We start from the raw sequence: 25,273 nt of genomic DNA, 5'->3' as shown, positions 1-25,273 counted from the left end.
ATCGAAATTTTTTAATTAAATAGTTGAAAGAACAAGTTGTACGATTGCTATCAATTCGTCAAAAATAAAAAGTGAAACATGTTTAAATTTACGAACCCGAAAGCATTTTCGTGAAAACACGTCTGAAATGTCTTTTAGCAGAGGTGAAGACAAAAAAAAAAGATAACTGATGAGACGCGTTTTTGCCTAACCCGTCTGTGAGTCTAAGAATCTCATGCATACAACACATTGTATGAATATATATGTGTGTTTGCTGGCAATATAAAATTTTGCGGTGAATCTTTGCACATGCCAAATTTAATATTATTATATTGAAACAAAAAATCTCGCCTTGGTCGACTGAATTATACCACAGGTCGCGATTTTTTCTTCATAAAATACAATTCCTCGTCCGTCTCATGAGCAGAAGAGTGACTCTATACTGTATGAGTCGGGTTGAGTGTGTTTGGCTTTAGGTGAACGGTCCCAGTTGACCCTTTGAAGGTCTCTTTTGATTTTCTTCCAACTCACACGCATTCAGCACACTTCTTCTTCCATCTGCGGGCAAAAAAGATCCCCCTCATCATCACACTCCAGAGGCAATCTTCATCGAATGAACTTGAATTTATTCACGCAGAAATTTCAGTTTTGTTTCATTCCATCTCCACACACTCTCTTTTTGTGCCTTTGCCGGCGAGAAAGACACATTCGATCAGAGATTCGCAAGAGCTAGAGAGAGAGAAACCCACGAATATTCCATTGACAGCATTCACACAAATTGTTCAAGTCCAAAACATGAAGGAAAATATACGACACATTCAGGAAATCAAGTATGAAAATAATGCCAAATGATGAGACAATCATATAATCAAACATTTCTGCTGTGTGACATTGAAAGCATACATAAATTATTATAAACCTCTATCATTATCTCATTGTGATTTCATGGAAGCATTCCATCAAGGGAGGAAATATTATTATAAATATTTTGCGAATGTTCGGCATTCATCAATAACTCAGCAAAAATACACTTGAAATTATGGCAAATGAATTGTTCAATCAAATCAATTTTATACACCATCGCCTCTCTGAAATGCATCAACAAATTGTTCTAAACATGAATGTTTAAATCATTCATTTATTTCATATCCAATACTATATATTGTCATGAATTCATGCCAATACACAAAAAATTAATCAACATACTCAACAAAACAGTGCAAATCACCACTCGAAATATCAAAACAATTAATTAAATTTCCTCTTGCACTATCCAAAATAGGCCTCATATTATATACAATCCCGACCCTGCAAACAGTAACATTCAAGTGTATTCAACCTACTAATTAACCTGTCGAAATATTTAATATTCACCTCTGCATAGCATTTTTAGAGTGGCACACCGAAAGTTCCTTCAACATAAAATGCAATATAACCAATCAACATTGGAATTCAGTGACTTCACAGTGTATTTCCTTGAGAGATCAAAATCAAAATTATATATTCTGCTACTTTCGCCCTTCATTCTCAAATGAAGTCAAAGACACTGGGAATTTTGATCACAAAAGTTCAAAGATCTTCCAAGCATTCATTGAAAAAATACACACTTACATTTTTAAGGAGTTACACCCGGAAAAGACTCTTCGTGCACATCATATACATAACATGCAAAATCAATTTAAAAAAATGACTTTTTCCTCAAGTACGCGATTTCTGTATATCGCTCATTTATGCATCAATCTTCAGATTGGAAATTTTAACAAGTTACGAAATACGGTGAAAGCACAGAGAGTTTATTCATTGGTTATAGGGTACACCCCTTCACTGATGCAAGTGAAAGTAAAGAAACGAAAGTTTTTCGATGCCCCTTCAAATTCTGCCAGAATCTCTACTCAGTTTCACTCAAATTTAAGGTAAAGAAAAAACAAATTATTGAAAGCCAACCACAACTTGCTTTCCTTCACAACTCAAAGTAAGATATTACCACGATTTCCTGTAAAATCTCACATCTCATCCCAATGCAAATTCACATTCATTAATTGCAAATAGCAAAAAAAAAAACAGGAGCGAGGCGATTGCATAGTGACTTTCTTCACCTCCTTTTCGTATGACATTCAGCATTTATAATGTCAAGAAATGAGCAATGAATTGCAACAATTATGTGTACATTGAACTAATTTAGGTGACTTATCGAAGCATAAAAATATGCTAAGCATTTTCTGTTCATTCACTACATTCTCACAAGTTTAGAGAGATAATAATCAAAGTGGAGAGAAAAAAAAAGAGGCACAAGGAGAGTGAGAGATTGACAATATAAATCGATTTTTATGGGATAAATCCTCTCCCCACACACATTTATGTCATTCTCCTTCAAGCAAATATTTTTCATCATCATCATCTCCTATGTGCAATGTACACTACACATACGCACATGGCGAAATATAGTGAGTTGCAAACTGTGGCCCACGAGATTGAGGACTATTTCGAGTGAATGAGAAGAAGCATAGCTTTTTTTATGCATCTCCCAAGCATTTTGCTGAATCTATGGTGCCATCTCTTTTCGTCACCTCCATCTGACGATACTTTCAATTATGAGCAAACATTAATGCCAACATACACTCTGACGTCTGTGCAGAAAAAAAATCTCAATCGTCATCATAATCACACATGTGGATGGAAAGAGATGGGTGGTTGTGACCAAGTGTAAGGGACATATGGAGTGAAATAGAGAGTGAAAATCATTTTAATTACATGGGGGAGTTGCACTAAATTTCTATTTAAAAAAAAATCATTATGTACAATGAGTCGCAATGGAACCCTTCGAGAATAATGTGACTGAAATTTATTTGTTAACGCTCTTCAACGAAGAAAAAAAAAAAACTATATCCATAGTGAGCTTCTGTGCCTCTGAAAATACCACAGATTTCTCTCTTTTCACCTCCACAATGCGACTTAAGCGCAACCAACACACGCGTTCAACCACGGATAAATGCGTGTGTAGGAAAAACCAAGTAAAATACTAGTAAAATATGCACACTCGTGTGAATGCTGTGTGTAAGCTCTGAATTGGATCTTGCGACCCTGTACTTATTTCCTACTATTATTGCTATTATTTTTAATACACTTTATTTATTGTTTCTTAGTCCCCATATAAACACACACACACACACACCGCTAGAAGGCAACCGTACACTACATATGCATATTATGATATTGAACATTTAACATTGCTGTGCACAATTTTCATGTTGCTACTTTTTATGTCTTTCTCCAACCAGTGCATTCAAAAACTCATCTTCGCAGCAAGAAAAGTCATTATTTGCTACCATGTCAATTGATTTGCCAATCATAAAACTCTACATTAACTTCATTTCATTAGCGATATGCGTCGAATTGACAAGAAACAATAAAACATTTAGCAATAACTGTGACTCAAATTGCGCGATATCCACACAATTACACTCTTTTTCTACCATTTACTGCCATTGTTTGAACATTGATTGCTATTGAAAATTATAGATGCCTCACGATTTTCCAACGTTCAAACAGTGTGTGACATTATTGCTACTTGAATTCATATAAAGAACATAAAACGTCAGCAATTAAAAGTCAATAGCATATAAAAGATATAAAATACTTCAAATTATCCAGACACTACAAATCTTATCAGACAAATTCACCAACAAAATGCAAATTTAGTCATTTGAATATCCAAATTTCACGATTGAAAGTGAGAGATCTAATTGAGAATGCAAGAGTTGCATGGAAATTGTTCCATTTCCTCATGACAATTCCTACGGCAAAAAACCACGTGTCAAAAGCAAAATATTTCGCAGAAAAAAAAACTTGTGATTTTTTTTCGGCTGTAACTTTATGCCTTTAACTTTGGCGTTTTTTTTCAGTACGCGATCTACATTTAAAGTAGAAAGTTTCCATCGCACGTGAGAGCGAGAGAGAAGTTATTCAACACACAATTCATTTAAATATGTAAAATATACACACATTATAGGTATTGCAGATATTTCTTCAAGAGAGACGTATTGCGCGGTGTGTGAAAGAGCCCGCGAAAAAAAAACCTTTATTGTTTCGTTATTTTTTGCGACATCCACGAAAAAAAGAGGCCCCAAAAACCACATTTTCCTGCTCTCACCACTCCTACTCATTCTTTCTGGGTCTTTTTCTGTTGAATAACCACTGTCGATTTCCCCTAAATTACCATCTTTTCTCCGAGTGTTTTGTGCCACACTGTGACAAATAGAACAGCGCATTTTGACTATTTTGCAAGTTCTCATAAAATTTCCTCACACTTTCAGCAGGATTGATTGTTGTTCTAGAAAACTACGGTCATATATAGTTTGGGGTGTGATAAAAATAAAATATAAAAATTGTGCAGAATAATATAGTTTGTGAAAAAGGACGGCTATTAATCATAATATACCGGAAATGAGATATGATATCCATTTAGAAAGTGCCAATCGAGTTCAACCCTGGGCATTTTGGTGTCATTTCCCCACGCAATGTTCCACCAAACATACACTCACACTCGCACTCTCATTCAATTAGATAACACCCAGTAAGACTTGCTGGCGAAATTTCGTACATTCCGCCCGAAAAACCAGAACAGTGGGCAAAAAATCATGTGAAATAAAAATAGATCGTAAAGAAAAGTGTTTCATCTTTACCTGGCCAGAGCCATCCTAACATGTGATAATCCACCCAGAGGCAACGCTATGGTATCCACGGTGGATCACGTTTTTATTAACACTGGTCCAGAAGAAAAGAAATTAAGGGGTGATAAAGATGGAGCACTTTTGTTCCGTCTGGATTGACTGGGTGAGACGATATGATCACGCCTCAGTGAACCCAGTTGAAGATGCTCTCCACGATAAAGCAATTGGAATGCCTAGACGCTGGACCGTTGAATGCAGATTGTATTAAACACCACACTCTCCTTCAGAAATGTACCTTCTTTATAAATTTACACACTATTTCGTGTCTCTTTTCCACAAGCGTCAGCAAAAAGATCAACATGCCTCTTCGGGAGTTGTCAGTGTGCTTAACGAGGAGACACAGGAAAATTAACTATAATAATCTCTCTCTCTCGCTTTTCTCAATATACCAAGTCACACGTGTAGACAATTACAATTCACAATGCACTGGGTAGAACTGTTAAATTCAAGACTTTATACATAAACTGCACTCTTCCTGGTTTGCAAAAATTATACTTCTCACTTTTGTTTTTCTTTTTTTTCGTCTTTCTTTCCAACAGCAATTTTCCACGAGTTTCTCTCTTAATTACTTCTCAATTACGGTGGCGCACTGCACATTGGAAGAAGAAAAAAAATCTCTCTAATACATATACTTCTTATTATTTACTTCAACGCAACCGCGTGTTTATGTCTGCACGATCAACAATAAACTGTCACAAGTTGATCCAGATGCTAAAAACCGCATGCAACTATTAAAATATCCTCATTAATTTATTATTATTTATCAATGTACGCCTTTTTTGAGTAACCACTCTTTCTCTTCTTGGCAATTTTCGAAACTCTCGTCAACACTCCACGATTGGAGTTTCACTTTAGGTCCTCCTTCAATATACACTTTCACTTAGTTAATTTGTAATTTATATATCTTCTCTCTTCGCCAGTGAAAACTCTCCCTTCGATGTGATTTTCAGCGCTTTTATCCAATACTGCTGCTGACCTTCCTTCACACGAATCAGTAAGGGTTCGAATCCTGTTTCTCTTCTTTCGCTTGCAGCGTCAACGATCCCCTTCTGTGTTACTGCCTTGGGGGGTTAGTCACAATTCCAATGTTTAACGGTGTGTCCTCAGGCTCTCCTGTGTTTTTTCTTCCTCTCAATATCTCACCACATTGACTGTTAGACTTCCGAGGAGAACGAGATTGAGAAAAGTTGGACTTCTGGTTGACGATATCGCTCTCGTTACAACTTCAGCTCACTGGCACTTCTGCTCCTCCTTTGGGCGCCCCAAATTGACTCTCTTTACAACCAATTTAGCAATACGGAGTGTGAAAGAATACAACACTGCGGCTACAAATGTTGGTAAATGAACAATTTGAACGAAATGTTGAAATGAAATGAGTGAAAAAAATCGCACGCTTTCACTGAAAGTGCCAACAGAATGTCGCGGATTATCCGTACAATCACGCTGCTACTTTGCAACTGAACCAGGCATCGACTGTACCTCAACCGTAGACCCCGACATGGCCAGAGTGAGACCACCATAGTTATTTCCCCCACTCATGTTGCTGGGTCAAATATCGCCACGTCTCACTCAATCCCACTACACAGTGCTCCGCATGGTAATCCATTGATCTCTTTCCCTGCTCAGCTCACACTATATACTCACTCACTTTACGTGAAAACCTCAAGAGTGAAACTGACTACGCTTTTGTGTATTGCCTCACACTCGCGTGCCCCTTTTTCTCAATGTAATTCTCGTCCATACTGTCAAATGGGCCTTTAATTGTGTGTGTATCACTATAGATGATTCTCTCTCTCTGTGTGTGAACCATTTTGCCCAACATTCAATCATTCAACGCACCTCTCTTCCATCCTGCTCCCACTTTACACACTATATTCTTGCACTCACAACTCAAGAATGAACCCCAAAAACTTACTATTCCATCAGCATATCATTTTAATATCAAATTCAAATTGGACTAAATGCAAAAAAAGCGCCCATTGTGTCACTCAATGTAGGAATAATTGACTGATGAGGGTATTCTAGAGAGAAATTGTGCATGATTCATACACCAAAAGCCTAGAAATATAATATGAAAATTCAGGTAGGTACATATACATTAAATCACACTCCTCATTGTCACTGCTGCTCTCCACTGTTGAGAAAAGAGCCGAAACTCATCAGAGCCAAGAAATGGGAACGAGGGCTCCGAAAAAAAACGGGCCTTTTGTGAGTGAGGGAGAGAGAGAAGTTGAAATTCGCAATGACGAAAGGAAATATTGGGAATATTACCAACTGCAATTGTATTTCTGGATCGAAGTGTACCCTGAATTATACAACTTAGGCGCATGAGCAGTTCCACATAAGAGAGTACTACACCTCTTTGAAAAATTCACTCTTCTTTCTCGCTCAGTCGCATTGCTCCTCTGGCCCCCAAATTCACAATGCTCAGCCATCCTCTGCTGCCTCCCCACAGATAAAAACAGCCCGTAAACAACCATCCCCACAGCCGTGGACGGTAAAGAAACCCATCATTCGGACGTGAAAAGGAGAATGAGAGAAAAAGAAAGCAAAATATTGTTTGAGAAAGCATACCACAGAAGGGAGAGCGAGTTGTACAGTACGAGAGAGAGAAAAGAGAATGGAAATTGGTTTCTTCTAGGCAACAAAACTTATACATAACTTCCTCATTCGTCCCCTTGCGTCTCAGCCTCACTCACTGGGAGAGATTGTACATCCAACCAACAACGATACATCGTTTGAAAAGACCAAATCCCTCAAGTATGCAGAAAAAAAACCACCAACAACATAGGGAGAAAACTCCATTTTCCATCTTCCTTCGTCAGACGCGTTTCCTCATCGTCGTCTACCCAACGAACTTTTTTTTTCATCCCTTCGCCGACAACACCCTCACACCCTTGGTTCATCCTTAATTTTCCACATACACACATAGCACACACCGTGGCTCCCAGAACAGGGGGAGCCAGAATAATAAGCAGCAGCAGCTGCCACGCTATTGCAAACACGTATACACTCAGACTTAAATATACAAATTTCCTATTTACATTCTTGAACGCCATATCATATGCCCTCACCTTCGATATCTGGGGAAATTGAATCAAAAGGGCACTCTATTATCCCTTTTATGACACTAAACTCCTTATCTTTACCCTTTTGACGGCTTGCATGAATTCCATTCCGGGTCATCAAACTTTATCAAATGTTATTTCACCTATAAACAACATCGTTCCTGTTGAAGCAATGCAAAACACCGGAAGATTCACCATCGATTTGCGATCGATGTTGTATCAAAGTGATTGAAAAGACATTTAGAACTTGTATATAAGATATACAAGCTTACTCGGTCCATTGACTGGCTTCAATTTTAGAGGTTTACCTAGAAAAACACTCATGTGCGCCAGACATGAGGTTAATTTCATTCCTGGTTGTTTTTCTTAAATCAAAGTATGTGCCTTTAGTGCAACTTCTGTACTTCATGATTTCAATGAAAAAAAAAGTTCCCAAAACCTGCCTAAATAGTGAAAAACAACCACCAGAAAGACCTTCCCTTTCCAATTTCCTCGTGAGTTTTATTTTACACTATAGCGTTGTGTACACGAGGTGAAATATTTGGAATTATTAGCACATTCCACGTGAATTTATTTGTCCTCCTTTATGAAAATCACTCTTGAGTATATACTTGAAATTCCTCTCCAATCCAAAAATATTCTAAAGAAGTGCACCGCCATGAAATTCATACAACAATCACAGTAGAGAAAACTTGACACTATGATGCACATTTCAATATTCAATGTATCTCGAAAATCATCAATGTAAGCCTTTCTAGAGCATCTCACCCATATTAATTCCAAAATTCAATGAAAAGTGGAATTACTGCAGCAGAGCATATACAGGCGATTTCACTTGAAATTGTGTCTGATCTCAATTCATGGGTCATTTGCCTTGAAGATCAATTACGGTGTGACAATACTGTCATTGTTGCTATGCACGAAAACACTTTTCGAATGTTATCAAATTCGATATGTGATTTCTAAGGAAAAATCATTTCAGACAGACAGAGTGAAGATGAAAATTGCCACACCTTCGTGCTCTTTTTCTCCACTCATGTAGAACATGTACCACAACGATACATAAATTGACAAATCCTCATTGATATTCTGTGCGACATGGAGTGAAAGACAGATGCGAAATCTCATGTTGAGAGGAGGAGATGAAAGTAGCAACAGAAATTTATTCACTTTGTTTAGTGTGTAATTGTATAACAATTTCTACTCACATTTCACAAAATAGTAATAATAACTACGAAGTGAGAGAGCCGCCATACATAGATATACGCATTGATTTTCGTATGGGAAATTTTCGCTATATGTGAAAGTGAAATGTGAGTTCGCCTGACAGGCCCGTGGATCCTATTAAATGCTGACCACACATTATAGAGTTGATGAAAAATGTGTCTGGGCTCAGGCTATGTCAGATGGAAAATTACGCGCTTCGAAGATGTGTAATTAAAAACCTATAAATATGAGGAAGTTTTGTGGTTCAACACACGATGCCGCATAATTTAATGGATCATGATTAATTTGTCCCAAATTTTCGCACTTTTGCCAAAATACATCGCGCCTCATGAGCCAGAGAGATTATTATAGGGTGAAGAGTAGGATTCAACAGGAAAGTGAGAAAATAAACCTGCCACACTTTCCCACTAATCCATACATTTTCCACAGCATAAAAATTAGGCAAAGAATAATTGTGTCAATGATTGTTATTCACTTTGCCTTTTCCTGTTTACCAGAACACTCACGCGCTGCAAAAATCAACATTACAATGTGAAGAAATAATACATTTCGCAAGGTAGCTGCTTCTGGCCAGCAAATCTGACTAAACATTAGAAAATTCATTGCTACGTTTTGTATATGCAAAGAAAAAAAAATAAGGAGAGCGGAAATGAAAAATCTGCAGACATCTCTTCTGTATGATATTTTTGATTGTCGCATTGTCTAAAAGAGAAACTATTATGTGTCTGTATAGTTATGTAATTGTCACAAAAAGTCAAACAACAATTTCTACCAGACAACATTCTGTTAATTTGCCCGTCATGAGAGAGAAGGAAGTTTTTCATTTAGCCAAACACAATCATATTTTCACACTTCATTACCAAATTGTAACTGACACGTTTTACATTTTTTTCTCTCTCTCCCCTTGCTTTATCGTAACAAATTAAGCAATAGTTCTCACAGTGAAACGGCCAATTTGTTCGACTTTATCATGGTGAAGAGTTGCTGTTCGATAATTTCAGACTTCAAACATTTTTTTTCTTCTTCTTCTCATATCGGGATTAAGAGTAAGAGAAAAAAAACCAACAAATCTCTCGCTCTCTTCTTGTGAGAGAGTCGCGCGCACTTCAGTGAAAGCCTCTCCATAGTCGTAACACACATTTTGCGCTTTTTAAACAAAGTGCTGCGATTGAAGTCCGATAGCAGCAGACAAATTAGTGTAAATTTCTTTGTTGTCAAATTTTCTCTCTGTACACATTTTTATATTGTGAAAGAGCCAAAGCGAGAAGACAATTTGAATTATGAGTGAGAAAAAGTATAATGTGAAAATTTAAAACACATAAAATTTACATAAATGATTTTTGTCGAAAAGAAAAGACGAGACATAAAATAAAACCATGACAAAGGTAGTGATGGCGGGACTCCTTTGCCATCAGTCGTCACTTGGGTCCAAAAAACACATGCCTTGCCTCTTTTTTCCTCCTCTGAAATCAGAGTGAGAGACTTTAGTCGAAAAAAGAGAAGAGACCCAAGAAAGTGTTGTAATGTGTATTTTGTACATGAATAAAAATTGTATACGCGAACTTTCTAAATGTATTCACATTTCCGGTGAACGATACTATTGTATAGCATCTTGGCCATATTAAACATTTACACCCATTATTCACAGCCTCTGAAATCGGTTTGATTTCGAAGACGATCACGATGGGTACAAATATTTCTCGCCAAGTGAAAGAGTGAACTAGAAATTTACAGGGAAGGAAACAAAAAATTGGCAATGCTACTCATTATATGATTTGAAATGAAGATATTGAGAAATCATAAGATATTAAAAAACCATTTCCTCTCAATGTGAATCTCTGAACTATAAATTAGACTAGATATTCAAGAGTATTATAACCTAGAAAAACGATCATCATATTTACGTCAATAACCGTCCTTGTTATCTGTCATTCGTTGTCGCACGAGTATTTTAACCAAATATTTGAATACCTTGCCTCGCTTGGAGATTTCAAAAATCAAACAATCTTTCAAACTCACATGAAAAAATACTCTCATTTCGCACTGAATCTTAGCCGATAATCAATTGAATTGTAATATACGCCAAAAAAATGTACGCATTTTTCACACTATCGCAAAATTGCGAATTGGAAAAAAAGCAGAACCAAAAGAATGAGATGGAGAGAGAGAAACACAAAAAAGAAAGATCATGTCGAAAATTGAAAGCATTGGCACACCATATAATCGCTTGTGCTGAAAGCTTATTTGTGTCTAGGTAAAATCTTAAGGCTATATTCATGAATCCGAACGTAGCGAAGGCACACGGCGCAGTGAAAATGTTTTCTCTCTCTCACTCTAGCACATTTTTCAACATTATATGGTAAATATTGCTTAGGTGAACATTATTGAAAATGTATTTGTGCTAACATGGATTGTGTTATGAGGTGATCTAGAAGAGCCTCGATTTCCCACTTTTATATATGTATATACAATCATTAGTAGCACACACAACATGAATGAAAATTCAATTCTTTTTTTTTCATTCCCTTTCAATTTCTTTCAACGCCACCGAGAGCTGTGAACAAGAGGCTGCAGAAGAAAAATTGGATTAACTGTGAAAGACACTTTACATTGCATTTACATCCCAAGGCATTTTATCGACTTTCTCCCTCTTTAACCTCTTCTAATTCCTCTTTTTTTTCCCTCCCTCACTTTGACTCTGGCGTGGAGGACATGAAAATGGGGAACCACTTTGGCTCTCCTTTACTTTCGAAGGGAATTTTTATATTCACTGAAAAGTTCCCCCCCATAAAAGTGATTTTGCGTATATGAAAAGAAATCATTTGTACATTCACTCCCCCTACATATGAAAACGCCGCTTTAGTGAGAATGTATGGGGAAAAACTTTCAGATTATGCTTTTTCGAATACATGCAATATTTCCAACGAGGTGAAATCGATTGAAAATAGCTTTTCGAAATGCGGAAGGACACTTTAAATACAACATTCACATTACAGTGACTATAGCCGAGCATAAACAGTGAGATAACAACAGAAATGGGGAGAAAGAAGGAGATGGTAATTTATTGATACAGTTTTGCTTTTACAGATGCGTGCAAGAAATGTTTAATTTTTATTATAGCGCATTTGAGGAAATGAATAAGTAATTTATTAGCCCAGTATTTAACAAAAAAAAATCAAACTCTACGAACGAAAAAAGTTTATTATTGATATGTTTCTTTTTATGACAGTGAATATTTTATGCTGAGAACTCTTATGTTAAGAGATCGAAATTATGAGCATAAATCTTGGAAATACAACGAAATCTTCTTCACAGAAATTAATGTGAAACAAAAACTCTGCTCTGAATGCAGTTCCTGCATGTTTAAATCAAATCCATAGATAAACCAATGCACATAAATAAAATAGAACAGTTTAAAAAATGTATATTTCCACCCCATAAATATCAATGTTAATAAAGGAAATTGTGTGAAATTATACCAATAAATTTTTTCTCGTGTAAAAGCAAAAAAAAAAATGGGAGGAAAAGTGCACAACTTTCAATTGCACAAAAATGCTAAATTTCTACACGATTCACCAATTTCACAAATTGAACTGAATTAATTGGTGCATAGGAAATAAGAAATTTTGCGCAGAGTGACGAAAAGGCATGTCAGTTAAGATATAGATAAAATTCATTCATGTGAAATCACGAAATATTATTCACCAAATTTCCCATAATTGCTCTCGGAGGCGTAAAAAGAAATTTAGAAAGATGAAGAGAAAAAAAAGTGCTTCTCTCTCTCTCAACACTTTCAATTTTATCAAATTCCACATGATTTCACTCTAAATATCGCATGCGGCCTATTCAGTCTCTTCTCACGAGCTTTTCCTTCACACACACACAACCAACACAAACCATCATCATCACACAGTGAATTGTGACACACAATTCCTGTAATATAATGTGAGTGGATTAATATGTACGTGAAAATGTCAAAAACGACATGCTATACCTGTGATGCATATATCAAGGCTTGCAGACGGCGACTCTTGCAGTCACTCCAACCGCCCCCATTTTCTTAAATTGCACATTATGGTGCACACACCATACTTGAAAATTGTGCACACTTTTTACTCTATTTTCGACACATTTCAGCCTCTCCACCTCATTCCTGCATGCCTTCGACTGTTTCACACATATCTCTCTGTCATATGCGACAATATCCGCAGTTTTTTTTGCATAATTCCTCCTCACATATTGTGATTTTTTTATCCTTTCTCAGCTTTCGATCATTACACCGAAATCACCAATTAGAAACCCCTGGACGCCTCCTACTCTTGGAATTTAAATCAATTTGTAAAATGTACTTGCCTTTTGCGCGCGAGATAATAAATATCTGTGTAATGAGAGAGTTTGATAAATCAAAACCTAATCTCCATATATGACTGATCTGCCGTCTTGTGGATTTTCTCCGGGTGCCAAGAAGAAATGAAAGACAGTGTGTGAGAGAGAGAGAGATTGGATTGGTGCTTTAAATTGGAAAATCGTGATTTAATCAAACCTATTCACTTAGCCGTTGTACAAGAAGTTGGCGCAATTATTTCTCTTCGTCTCACTCTCTTTTTTCCATCATTTATTTTTCTGTGAAATTCCGCAAATGAATTTAGTTCACATCACTAAACTTTTTCTCCGTTTCTTCCACCAAATACCAAACTCTATATATATACATATATGTCCCGAGTGTATACAGATGAAGAAATAAGCATCACAGCACGAGATGCACGATTGCACTTTTCCTCAATTTCAATGGAGAGAAGATGAAGAAAAAAAGAAGCCACACGTAAAAAATAAGACATGAGTGAAAAGATATAAAAGTAGGAAACATTTTGACGCCTACAATTTCACTGAGTAAACTCTCTCTCATCATTTCGACATTTTTCTTAACTCTCCAGAGTGCGATACTTTCCTTCTCTCTCTCTTCCAATCATTTCATATATACACTCTTCCAATGCAATTTTACAATATTGAGACTCTCTCTACTCTCTTCCCCAATCCAATATAAATGCTCTATTTGAGGAATTGACCAAAAGAGAAATCATTTTGATGTAATTCACCCGACAAAACAAATTTATGTCGATATAGCAAAAATTATAAGTAACTCACGCACTCACCTTCTGCTTCCTCCTTTTTCTTTAAAGCCTTACTTTCTCTGCAGTATCTTTCTCATATGACCACCATGGCTTTTTCGGCTGCAATTGGGAAAATTTACTCAATCCAACGAGGCTAGCAGAGAAGCACAGAGATACCACAATTCCCAAACACTCTCAATAGAAACACTGCAAAGAGAAAAGAGAAAATTTTTTCGTATGAGGAAAAGCGTCCAAATTGCATGGAATTTTTTTTTTCTTTCTTTCGATTCCTATATCATATCAAAAAGAGACAGTGAATGCACACGATAAATCCTAATGGCATTTAAATACTTTCAATTGCTACACGTGGTTAGACGCTCACGTGTTTACAGTATCACGAAAGAGAAAGAAGAAACTATGAAGAGAAAAAAAAAACCGCACTTCCACTTCCTATACTCGCAATACAGCCATATGTATTTGACAGAATACATCAATAAGGTGGAAAACATACATTCACATGAGTGAGAAAAGCACTTTAAATAGGCATATTTTTTTCTCTGTCTCTCCATCAATAGGCATATAAAGCTACAATATTATATGTATGACTAAAATAGGAAATTACGCAATATTTATACTCTCTTTTTTCTCTCTCTATTCCTCTCTTCTCCCCCTCAAAGTAAAAAACCATTAAATACATTTTGAAAACAAACCTCTAGACATCAATTAACTAGTATATCACCTCGTCTCTCTTTCCGCCACTTCAGACGTCCAATTAAATTGTTTATACTTGCAATTTTCATCGTATTTCAGCTTTTAGCATATGTGCTTTCTAGACCACACATTCGTGGACTGTTTTCACTTTATGCGCTCACCAACAATGAACAGACTAGGAAATGGAAACCTTTCTTTCGACATTTTTTCCAGACCTACCCACATAAAAGCCTCGCGGGAGTTGTATTCAAAATATTTCCTTTATTCTCATGCCCAACGGGCTTTTATTCATACACCAAACACTCCTCCAGTGATATGTTTGATGAAGGTACTCACTTAGACCTGTAACGCTCTAGTTTATAAGGCGGTCGTGGAAAATAATCAAACTTTGGCATTGAATCAGATGTTCAATAGATTCAACACATTTTGATCTTTATACCAACAATCTCTCCATAATACTGAATCTCTATGCAATCTTCAATCGATAGAGTCCTATAAATTTGGATTTACGCGTAGCAGTAACATAATTTCAAGTCTTAATTTCTTCTATTTGGCAAGTATGAGCAAGTCAGGTAAAAAAAAACCAAGCATTTCAGGCCAGTAAATTCAATTAAAATGAGTCAAAAGTCTCTCTCACTCTCTCTCGTTCATCGACTTCTTTCAGCATCTCTCAGAGCAGTCAAATTGCCAGAGAGATATATATATGTATAAAAATGTATATAATTGTGTGTATTAAAATTTCACAAGCAAGGCAAAATGAAACTACACAAGATATTTATTATCTGTGTGATCAAATTAATAAATTCACTTTAATTCAATGGAATGTGCCTCTGTGGTTGAAGAAAAGAAATTATGTTGCACGACAGACATAAATAAACACCAGCAAAAGGCAATTGTGAGGCACACCAAAAAGTCATGCCGTCACAAACACTCACACACACCACGAGAGAGGCACCGAAATGGGAATAATTTCGAAATTTTGCGCTTATTATTGAACTCCTACGTGAAAATTTTGAGTGTGTGACCCCTTAAAAATACACTAAATCATGCAACTTGAAACCTTTTTCTCGCTCGCTCTTCTCATACACTCAGTAAACTGCCCAAATAATGTATTTCGTGCACGATACAATATTTACACACTTTTGTGTAGTTTGTGGATATTTTATCAACAAAAATCCATTGGGGAATCATAAAAATTTGTGCAGCAATCTTTTTTTCCACTCACAAACATTGTCATTTATAGTCATGGTGAGATAAAAACCTGCAAAGAGACGCCCAGAAAATGTTGACTGCAAATTCACCACACATTGGCGAGCACATTTTCTAAATACTATACGTATTTATAGTTTGTAAGAAATAATATTTAAATCTCCGACAAATTATGTAGATTTAGTTTAAGGTCGTGGAAACAAAAGCCAATCCCATTTGCCTGTTTATACTTCTCCAAGCACGATATTTTATCAACACCTCTCCGCGGTAGTTACACCAGAATTCTCTCTTTTTTTTTTCCTCGACGTGTATTTTTAAAACAACATACCAATATGTAAGTAAATTACTCACTGTTTTTTGCCCAGATATTATTTCCTAAGAGACATTTTCCACTGAACATGATAAATGCTGGGTCTTTTCATTTGAGAATGAGGGCTGTCCTAATGAAAAGCCATATATGCTAAAGCACAGCGTCTCGTAACTCAACGAAAGACAATTCATATTAAATTACTATACTCTGTTCATTTGTATTAAATGTGTAATTCATTTTATCAATGCTTCTTGGGCGTTGAAGAGAAAAATCCAGTGCCTGGAGAGGCACATGCACATATATGTATATTAGCAACAAAGAAGTTTTTGGACAAGGGCAGAGGGTCTCCTCGTTGAGCACACTTCAAGGTATGTTAGTTCTTTCTTGACCTACTTTGCACAACAAATTTCACACAAATATTGTAGTACATGAGAAAGAGAAAGAGAATCACAACTAATATGAGTCAAACTGCCAATTAAAGGAAATACTTGGCATGTACTTGGAAAAATTGCGGTATCACTTTCTTACATTGAGATAACAACACTTCGTACACCTATAATGATAGAAAATCTCTTGATACACTATAGAATTTCGCAATAATAATAAATGAAATACGCTGTAGAAAATTATTTCCCATGAAAATATGATCGTTAAAGTGCATTATCAGCAATATATCGCAAGGTGTGTCTAGGCTTTGATGCAACTAATTAACACCACATGTATCTAAACTCACCCAATCCAAGACAGAATGTGTATTAAATGACGTTAAGGAATTTTATCGTTCATCAGAGCTTATGCTAGATATAGTGAGAGAGCAGTAACAATTCTACAATGAATTTCAATTCAATTACAACCATTTTTTCTTATTCCTCATTCACACTCTTCTGTGCAATTGAATTCGTAGCGTCGTTTTTTGCCATATCCACAAATCTTTCACTTCACAGTATCACTTTTCTCTGTAAAGCCGTTTTGCATGCCCACAAAAATCTCACAATGAGAGAAATAGAGGTGTAACTGAGTTACGCGAATTCACTTTCTAAATAATGAAAAGTTCATTTTTAAATGCAATCTCAACACATTACACACACTCCAAAAAAGACCCAGAGAGAGAGAAAATGATACTAAGTATAAACACTTCGTGAATGTGTACGTGAGTAGTTACTGAAAAAAAAAATTGAGAAACTTTCGATTAAATATATTTCACAAAGGAAAAAGTACAAGAGCATTAATATGAATAAATTGGTGGAGAGTTTCCAATGTGAGAGCCTCCTATACTCTCTCATTTTCATCATCATCATCGCTCGAAATCTCTTCACATCGTCTTCTCCACCTTCACTTTGCAAAAGAGAAAAGTCACGATGTCATTTTTCAATTGATAAATATCTTTTGGGGCGATGTGAAAAATACGCTCCTTTCCCTCACATCCCACCCTTCATCGTCTATGCACACACCGCAGATCTCACTCAGTATATTTCATTTAAACATGCACATTTAGTCCATTTCACTCCTTATACAAACTTTTTGAGCAATAATTCCCTACTCCAACACCATTTACCATCGCTAAAACATGACAAGAAAGTAAAGCAGCAAATATATGCATGTCGGCTTTCAGCATCATGTGTCATGTGTGAGAATAAATAGAGTATTGGACATTATCACTCTGTGGAGATTACACAAAAATTATGTTATGGCTCTGAAAAGTGTAGTGCGTTTTTACCTCCGCATTTCGCTTTTTAGAAAAGCCATGCCAAGTTAATAATACAGAGTGTTAGCAATCTCTATATAGAGAGAAATATTTCTCATGAACAGACAATAAAGCAAAATATCATGATTGGCATTTTCATACTTTCCCTTTTTGTACACGTCCCATGATTATTTTCATCAACTATACTTCTGTATTAATACCAGTTGCGCGGGAGAAAAAATCACAATTTTTATGAATAAATTTTTCGCAATCACAACAACAACAACAACAACAGTTCATCATTGTCACAATGTTTCTCTCTCTTCAAATTGCACAACACATATATGTCTTGTGTGTGCAGATAAAATTGGTCAATATTTGCAAATAATAAATATGTTAACCAATATTGCACATATTTTTCCAATTGGCGAACAGAGCAAAAAAGACAAAAACACAAATACATTTCACACATATACATATATATACACTTACAGGAGAAAATTTCACAGCACGAAGTCATTTCAGTGTTTATCTTGCAGTTACGAGATGAGAAAGAAAATAATCTACAATACTGTTCGTTCATACTTTCATTTGTTGAAAATATTCTCATATTATTCGACGATTGATCACGACTTTAATTTCATTTTACCCTTTTTCAGATTCAATCACCATAGTGTGAATAATTGAATTATCTTTTGTGATAATAATATGTTGATTGTTGATATCTAGTCGTAAAAAAATTCATATTTCACTTATACCTTTTGTTGTATTTTTTCTACAAGATTGTATCTAATAACAGCTCAAAACTCTCCGATGGACAGTGATAAATACCCATAGTAATCAATATCATTGGGAGGATCTTAAACCTCAATGACTTGGCTTCCAATAAAAAAACACTCAGAGGGACTACTTTTACCGAAATTAATAAAAATGAAGACACTTTCTAAACTTTTTCCGAGGTACTCGGCGTACTTTTCTCCTTATGGGGAGTATCAGTGAAAGACAGAGGCCTTCTTTCATACCATATACCATATCACCTTAATCATTATCACCGCTCTACTACTGTCTCTCTTTCTCTCTGTCAATCTTTTATCTCTCTTAACAGCATTAAGGCACGTTTCCCTCGACTACGTGGTTACCGCCCTCAACATAGATTGCGTATAATTTATAATAGCAACGTAAACCATCATTTATCACATCTTTCCCAAGCTACCACCAACAATAACAATGTAATGAACGCCTCAAGAGTGGATTCCTCAAAATGGGATGCTACCCCAGGACGAGAGTGTGCTTCGTGAAAAATAAAAGAGACACTGACACTGGAAACTTTGTCGCACGTTGAGTGGGGGATTGTGGTTAAATAATGATACACTAGAATTATCCATGGTGTGTTTAAAACCATCACACAAAGAGAGAGAGATAGAAAGTGGATGGGTTGCTGACGTGGGATGTTGATGATCAAATAGGGTGACACAGTTCCTTGATTCAGTCATTGGAACATGGAAAAACAGACTCGACACTGCCCAAAGTGCCTTGGAAACTTTCTCACTCCTACATGCAGTCTTAACTGTTACAAATCACTTTTGTACATACATACACATTAGAGGCAGAAGTTGGTCATTGTCTTTCACATTGAGGTGCCATTGAATGGAAATCGTTGTGAAAAACTGTGATGATGTGAAGGAAATGTTCCCATTTTATCTCACTTCACTTTTCACTCCCTCACCCGCCATATGATATGCATCTCCAAGCCATCATCATATCAATGTGTCTCCTCTCTCAGAACTCTGACGGAGCGTATCACACGAGAGGAAATATCGGTGGTTTCACAAATAGATCAATAAAAGTGAGAGGTCTCACAGTACAACCAATCCCTGGACAAAAGACGAGGAAGAGAAGTGTTTTTCTTTTTTAATGGAGGGCACTGTGAGACATTGACGAAAACCACCAGGCATCTCCATCGCCACCTGGCGCCTCCATTGAAGCATAACAAGATAACTGAAGGTGGGTGAGGAGTTTTTCAAAATATATCCACTGTGTGTGAAAACAAAACCGTGTATCAAGCAATGGAGAAACTTGAAAAAAAAAAATGAATCAAGCTCAGAAACCTACACAATTCGATTTTTCAATTTTCCCTTCATCTATGCAACATTTTTCATATTGCCCGACCATATATTTCTCATATTCATACATACATTATACCTCATACATCTCACGATATTGAAGATGACTTGTATTCATACATTCGTCAAGGGAAAAATCAATATAATCCACACACAACACAATGTCAACCCATGAAAACTGAAGTGAATCTTGAATTTTGCCTCCTATCGTGCATTTTCAGACTCATCTTCTTTTTTTTTTTGAATAGCGCGTTGCGATGTGACACGAGGAAAACTGACAAATTAATTTTCATTGCCACTCTGAAGCCACAGAGGCGGCAACAATAGCGCTACATACTATTGTGTAGTATGAAACTTGTAATTTACTCAAACTGACAATTGCTATTTCACCTCCAAACACGAGGAAATTCCCTTCTTTTTTCCCTCCCGTTCATGTATATGTGAGAATGATGTGCTTTTCAGCATCCAATGAGGAAAATTCATTGGAAAAATCTATCCTCCAAAGTGTCAACCAACATGAAAAAAAAACGCCAATATTTAGCATAATTAGCATAAGATCTATTCAACGCACGAAAACATCATACACGCACACAAACACACACCCAAGCCATTGGCTCAACTCTAATACCTCTCATCTCGCCCTGGCTCAATTGGCAACGATGTCCATCAATGAAATTACATAAACATCGCACACCACATGCTCTTTCTCACTTCCTGGTCCTTGGAGTGACGACAAAGCTCACGAATGGGAAAAAATACCTACACAAACATCAATGCTACAGTAAAAATAAGACTTCAAAACACTGTGATGCCCACAGTCAACACAATTTGTATATAATTAATAAATATACACTTTGAATTAAATTAGCAATTTCTCATTTACACATTTCATCCTAGTGTGAAACGCTAAACGTCATTTAAAGTCTCATCAGTCGTCATTCGACACACGCGGAAAACCTTAGCAAATTTACACGCCAATCCAAGCAAGCAGATATTTTGTTTAGAAAAGTCCAATCTAACAGTCATAAACATTAATTCTTGCTCCAAATCATTTCTTTTACCTCATTTCTAGACATTTGTTCTCTTTAAGCCCCCTCACAAAATCCTTCATCACCAGTCAGACAAATAAGAATAAAAGCTATCTGAAGGAAAAACTTTCCTCATTTGATGTGGGTTCTTCGGCAATTTCATTTGTCCAGACGTAAGAGGAAAAACCACAAGGTTGCAGAGCTCCAATAAAATCCAGAGTGTTTTCCAAAGAGACGACCAAGAAAAAAAGTTTAATAACTCCGTATTCTATTGCATATCTGACCAAATGTTTATCTTTCACTTCAGAGTCTTTTCTCGAAAACTGTCTCTCCGCATGTCTCTCACGACGACACCATTGCGAAGGGGTAAAATTGAAAATGAATGATACTTGAGTCACCTGTCTCCTTCCACTTTGGAAAATTTCCTTCAAATCCAAATGTGTACAAAACTCTTCTTCTTCTTCCCTCCAAATGAAAATACCCAGAAAATCAGATTGATTTGTTTTCATAGGACATTTAGAACAACTACAATATTCAATAATCTATTTATCATGAAGGAAATGGGAAAGGAAATGCGATTGAGAGAATATAATGTACAAATATAGATAGAAATCATATCAAACTCGCATGATCCACTATATATCTCACCCCATGCTGAATTGCAAATCCTCTTTTGCAAGAAAGCATTGTTCTATTGCTCCCCTTCAGCAACATCTATCAAGATAATATCAAAATCTAAACCACAATATAATCCACAGAAAAAACGACACTTATACTACAATATACTAAAGCAAAATCAATACACCCTCAACGTGATAAACAGGAGATTTTCACCTAAATTACACCTGAATTTGGTCAAAAAATTATTGTCATTTTTCATCATGAAACCTTCACCACTATTTCTATGGCATATTTCATTACTCCTCGAAATCCCAGCAATATATTACATGATTTTATATAAAATAGTTGCTAAATATGTCGAAAACAATCGTTCAGCCACCCAAAAATAAACGTGAAAATTCGCTCGCTTCCGGTCTTCCTTCAGCCACCTCCGCATGGTAGAATTCCATGACCCTCTGGCACCCACACCCGAGCCGAACCCACCACAGGGAGCAATACGCAATTTTCCCTCACCTTTTGTGTACCAACCTACATACATTTTATGGCATTATGTATATTTTATGTGTTCAGATAGAGATACACATATTGATATCACTCTGTGTGCCCCTTTTTTCCAAGGGGAGAACTTTCACCTGAAAGTTGGATATAGCACAGGGGGAACAAAGTGAGCACGGAAGAGGGAATATTCTCCCAACAACTATACAACACACAATACAGAATATAGAGGAAAATACGTCCCTGAGGATGATGAAAATAGGAGGAAAATTAAATTTCCTAATACGCTATTTCATCTCAATTTACCAAATAACAATTCTCACAACAGTTTTACTTATCAGAACATAACAAATGAGTGAGTGTCTTTTAGTAGGAAATGCAAAAACTTTTCCGTACAACAATGCTGATTACATATATTCAATTCATAGTCAACTCCGTTCAAACCAACTCTAAATTCTGTATCAACAAATGTAATTAGTTGATACAACAAAATCTCGTGCCAAACATCATTGAAATAATAAAATTTGCTCAACTCAACATCGTTAGCCTCAGTTCAGTGTCAAATTTCCGTATGGCAACGAAGAGAGTGTTGGAGCATCAGAGTGAGACACAGAGAGGAAGAAAAATCATCGTAGAAATTCTCAGGAGGAGAGGAGGCACAGCAAAAAGCTCTTTTTCCATTCACATCTCTTATACTCCGCTTACATACATAGATATGTGATGGAACATAAAATGATATATAGCAATGGAGTGAGAGAGAATTAATGGGAGGAAAAAGCAGAGAAGGAAATTGGGCTCAGGGTTGTTTTATTGTGTGTGCGTTGAATGTTGGATGGAAGGATAAGTGTGTAAATGTGAGTCTCTCTCTCTCTGTACTACATTTCAGCTATAGGTATACATGCACATATTATGTGAAGAAATTGTATAAAAGCATAAGTATATTTATATAGCACTCAACATACAATATAGCACCGTTCAAGGGCTGTTCTGGCATGTTGGAGGACGACAGGTCGAGGCCACAAGACCTCCATCTCTCCTCTCTTCTCTCACTCACTCACTCAGCTCAGTCACAGAACGCCCCACGACCCTGCCTATGAACTCCATGTGTTTGATATTTAACAATGTTTTTAATCCATTAATGCTTCTCTCCTCCATTTCTTCACTCTCTGCACACAGATGATTGACAACATTTAATGAGACCCTCTCGAGTGGGATATTTGATTAGCAACTGTGCGTTGTAGAATAGATCAAATTTCTACCCTCCGTGACATCCTCGTCAGCTCTGACCTTTCTCCGCGTGATATTTTCCCATCATCATCATTCAAAATTTATCGAGTTCACTTGTATAGTCACCTCAATCAGGGTCACATTCTCTGACACCACTTGCTTATCTTCCACCCAGGTGGAATCCTTGAACCGGAAGAACAATGAAAACTTCTCTTTATACCCATCCATTCGTCCAACATACATCATCATAGCCAGTGGACATGTTGGGGCAAAAAATCATCGAAATTTATGGAATATATCAATATTTTATTGGCACAGTGAGTATTGAATCTCTGTGTGTATCGCTTTCCATGCCACAAAGCCTTCCGCCAAAGCGGGAAAACGTGGTGTCATCTCCCCCACATTCCGGATAAAATGCGGAAGCAGAGCAAGAGTGGTTGGGGCTGATGGCAAAAACCTTGGAAGTTATTCATCCCCAGTCAGAGCACTCCCCAAGTTTTCCATCAGCCACCCACACACAAGGCAACAGTCGTCATGAAGTGGGGAGAAGCCCCGAAAGTGGGACGTTCGGGAAAGTGAGCGAGAGCGAGGGAGACAGAGGGATGAAGACAAAATGACGAGGGGTGAAAATGGATACAAGAGAGAATCCTCCTCTCTCTCAATTCATTCCATGGCACATTTTTTTTCCACCCACATTCAGGGTGCCTCACACCCTATCTCTCTCTCACGTAACCTCGTCCCTTGAGCCCAATGTGGAAGGCCCAATTTTATAGACCTGCGCTCACATTAAACAGGAAATTGTGATTTATCTCCTATATCCACAAATCCATCTCTCTTCTATACCCCGAGAAAATTACCATATATAAACACAAAATTCGCCTTAACCGAAAAATTCAAGCGTCCTTCCCACACTCCACAACCTCTCCCTCTCCCTCTCCCTCTCTTTCTCCCTCATACCCTAACGCAAAATGTGCGTGCAAATTTTCTTAACAGCCACCATCATTTGAAAATAAAAAACTTTTCTCACTTCAAGGTAAAATCCACCGAGTAAATAAAAGCGTAATCCTCTTGGCGAAGAAGGCAAAAACAGTTGGACGAGGAGAAAATGTTGGTGGTCAGGAGTAAATGAGAATTTTAGGGACACCTATATGGACCGACGAAAGGGTTTTCCCCACCATCAATTGTGGCTCATGGCTCAACTCCTTAAATAAAAAGTTCCAGTGTAAATCACCCTCCAATATCTGCGCATTTAACTAAACTACACAAAACCCCCCCACAAATTATACCCGCACCGCACTCAACATGATTCCCAGGAATTGCTGTTCACTCTTCAACCCAAAACTCCACATTCACCATTCAAGCCAAATGAGGTTACCCCCGGAAGAGCTCAGAGCACAAGGGTTGAGCGCAATTGGGAACGTCACTGGGGGAAATGATGCCAAGTCGATTTTCTCTCTTTCACTCACCAAATATTACCACAAAGTGTCTCGAGTTTGCACGAGAAAGAGGGCATCAGCAGTGGCGCATTCAAGGAATTTCCTATAGATTTTAGTCTCCACAAAAAAAGGGTTAATAAAAAGGTCCTTTCAAGTGGATATCGAACAATAGCACAAACCGGACTCCTAAATCCACAATACAGTCAAGAGCCCAAGGTAATAGCGATGAAGATTGAGAATCTTATCCTGAATAAGAGTGAATTTGAGTATAAATTAGGGCACAAAACTCTTGCTTGATTCGCAAGGAAACATGA

At 36.8% G+C, this 25,273-nt stretch overlaps 1 protein-coding gene across 4 annotated transcripts in view; it reads right to left on the bottom strand.

Annotated features, from left to right (window-relative positions):
- LOC132258325 (protein roadkill) overlaps positions 1-25,273 on the bottom strand; it is an 83,547-nt gene that overhangs the window by 32,762 nt on the left and 25,512 nt on the right. For 2 of the 4 annotated variants that reach the window (XM_059755592.1, XM_059755593.1), the window contains exon 2: positions 14,158-14,322. Coding sequence is in view for 2 of the 4 variants with exons in the window: in XM_059755588.1 (XP_059611571.1) it covers positions 4,662-4,675 (14 nt within the window). In the remaining 2 variants the exon portion in view is untranslated. Of the gene's footprint in view, positions 1-4,661; positions 6,164-14,157; positions 14,323-25,273 lie in introns of those variants that run through there. The other 2 variants (XM_059755588.1, XM_059755590.1) reach the window with 1 other exon arrangement.

The sequence above is a fragment of the Phlebotomus argentipes genome, unplaced genomic scaffold, assembly GCF_947086385.1.
Source record: "Phlebotomus argentipes unplaced genomic scaffold, Phlebotomus argentipes genome assembly scaffold_4, whole genome shotgun sequence".
Taxonomy (NCBI): domain Eukaryota; kingdom Metazoa; phylum Arthropoda; class Insecta; order Diptera; family Psychodidae; genus Phlebotomus; species Phlebotomus argentipes.
This window is presented reverse-complemented; position numbering and strand designations above follow the sequence as displayed.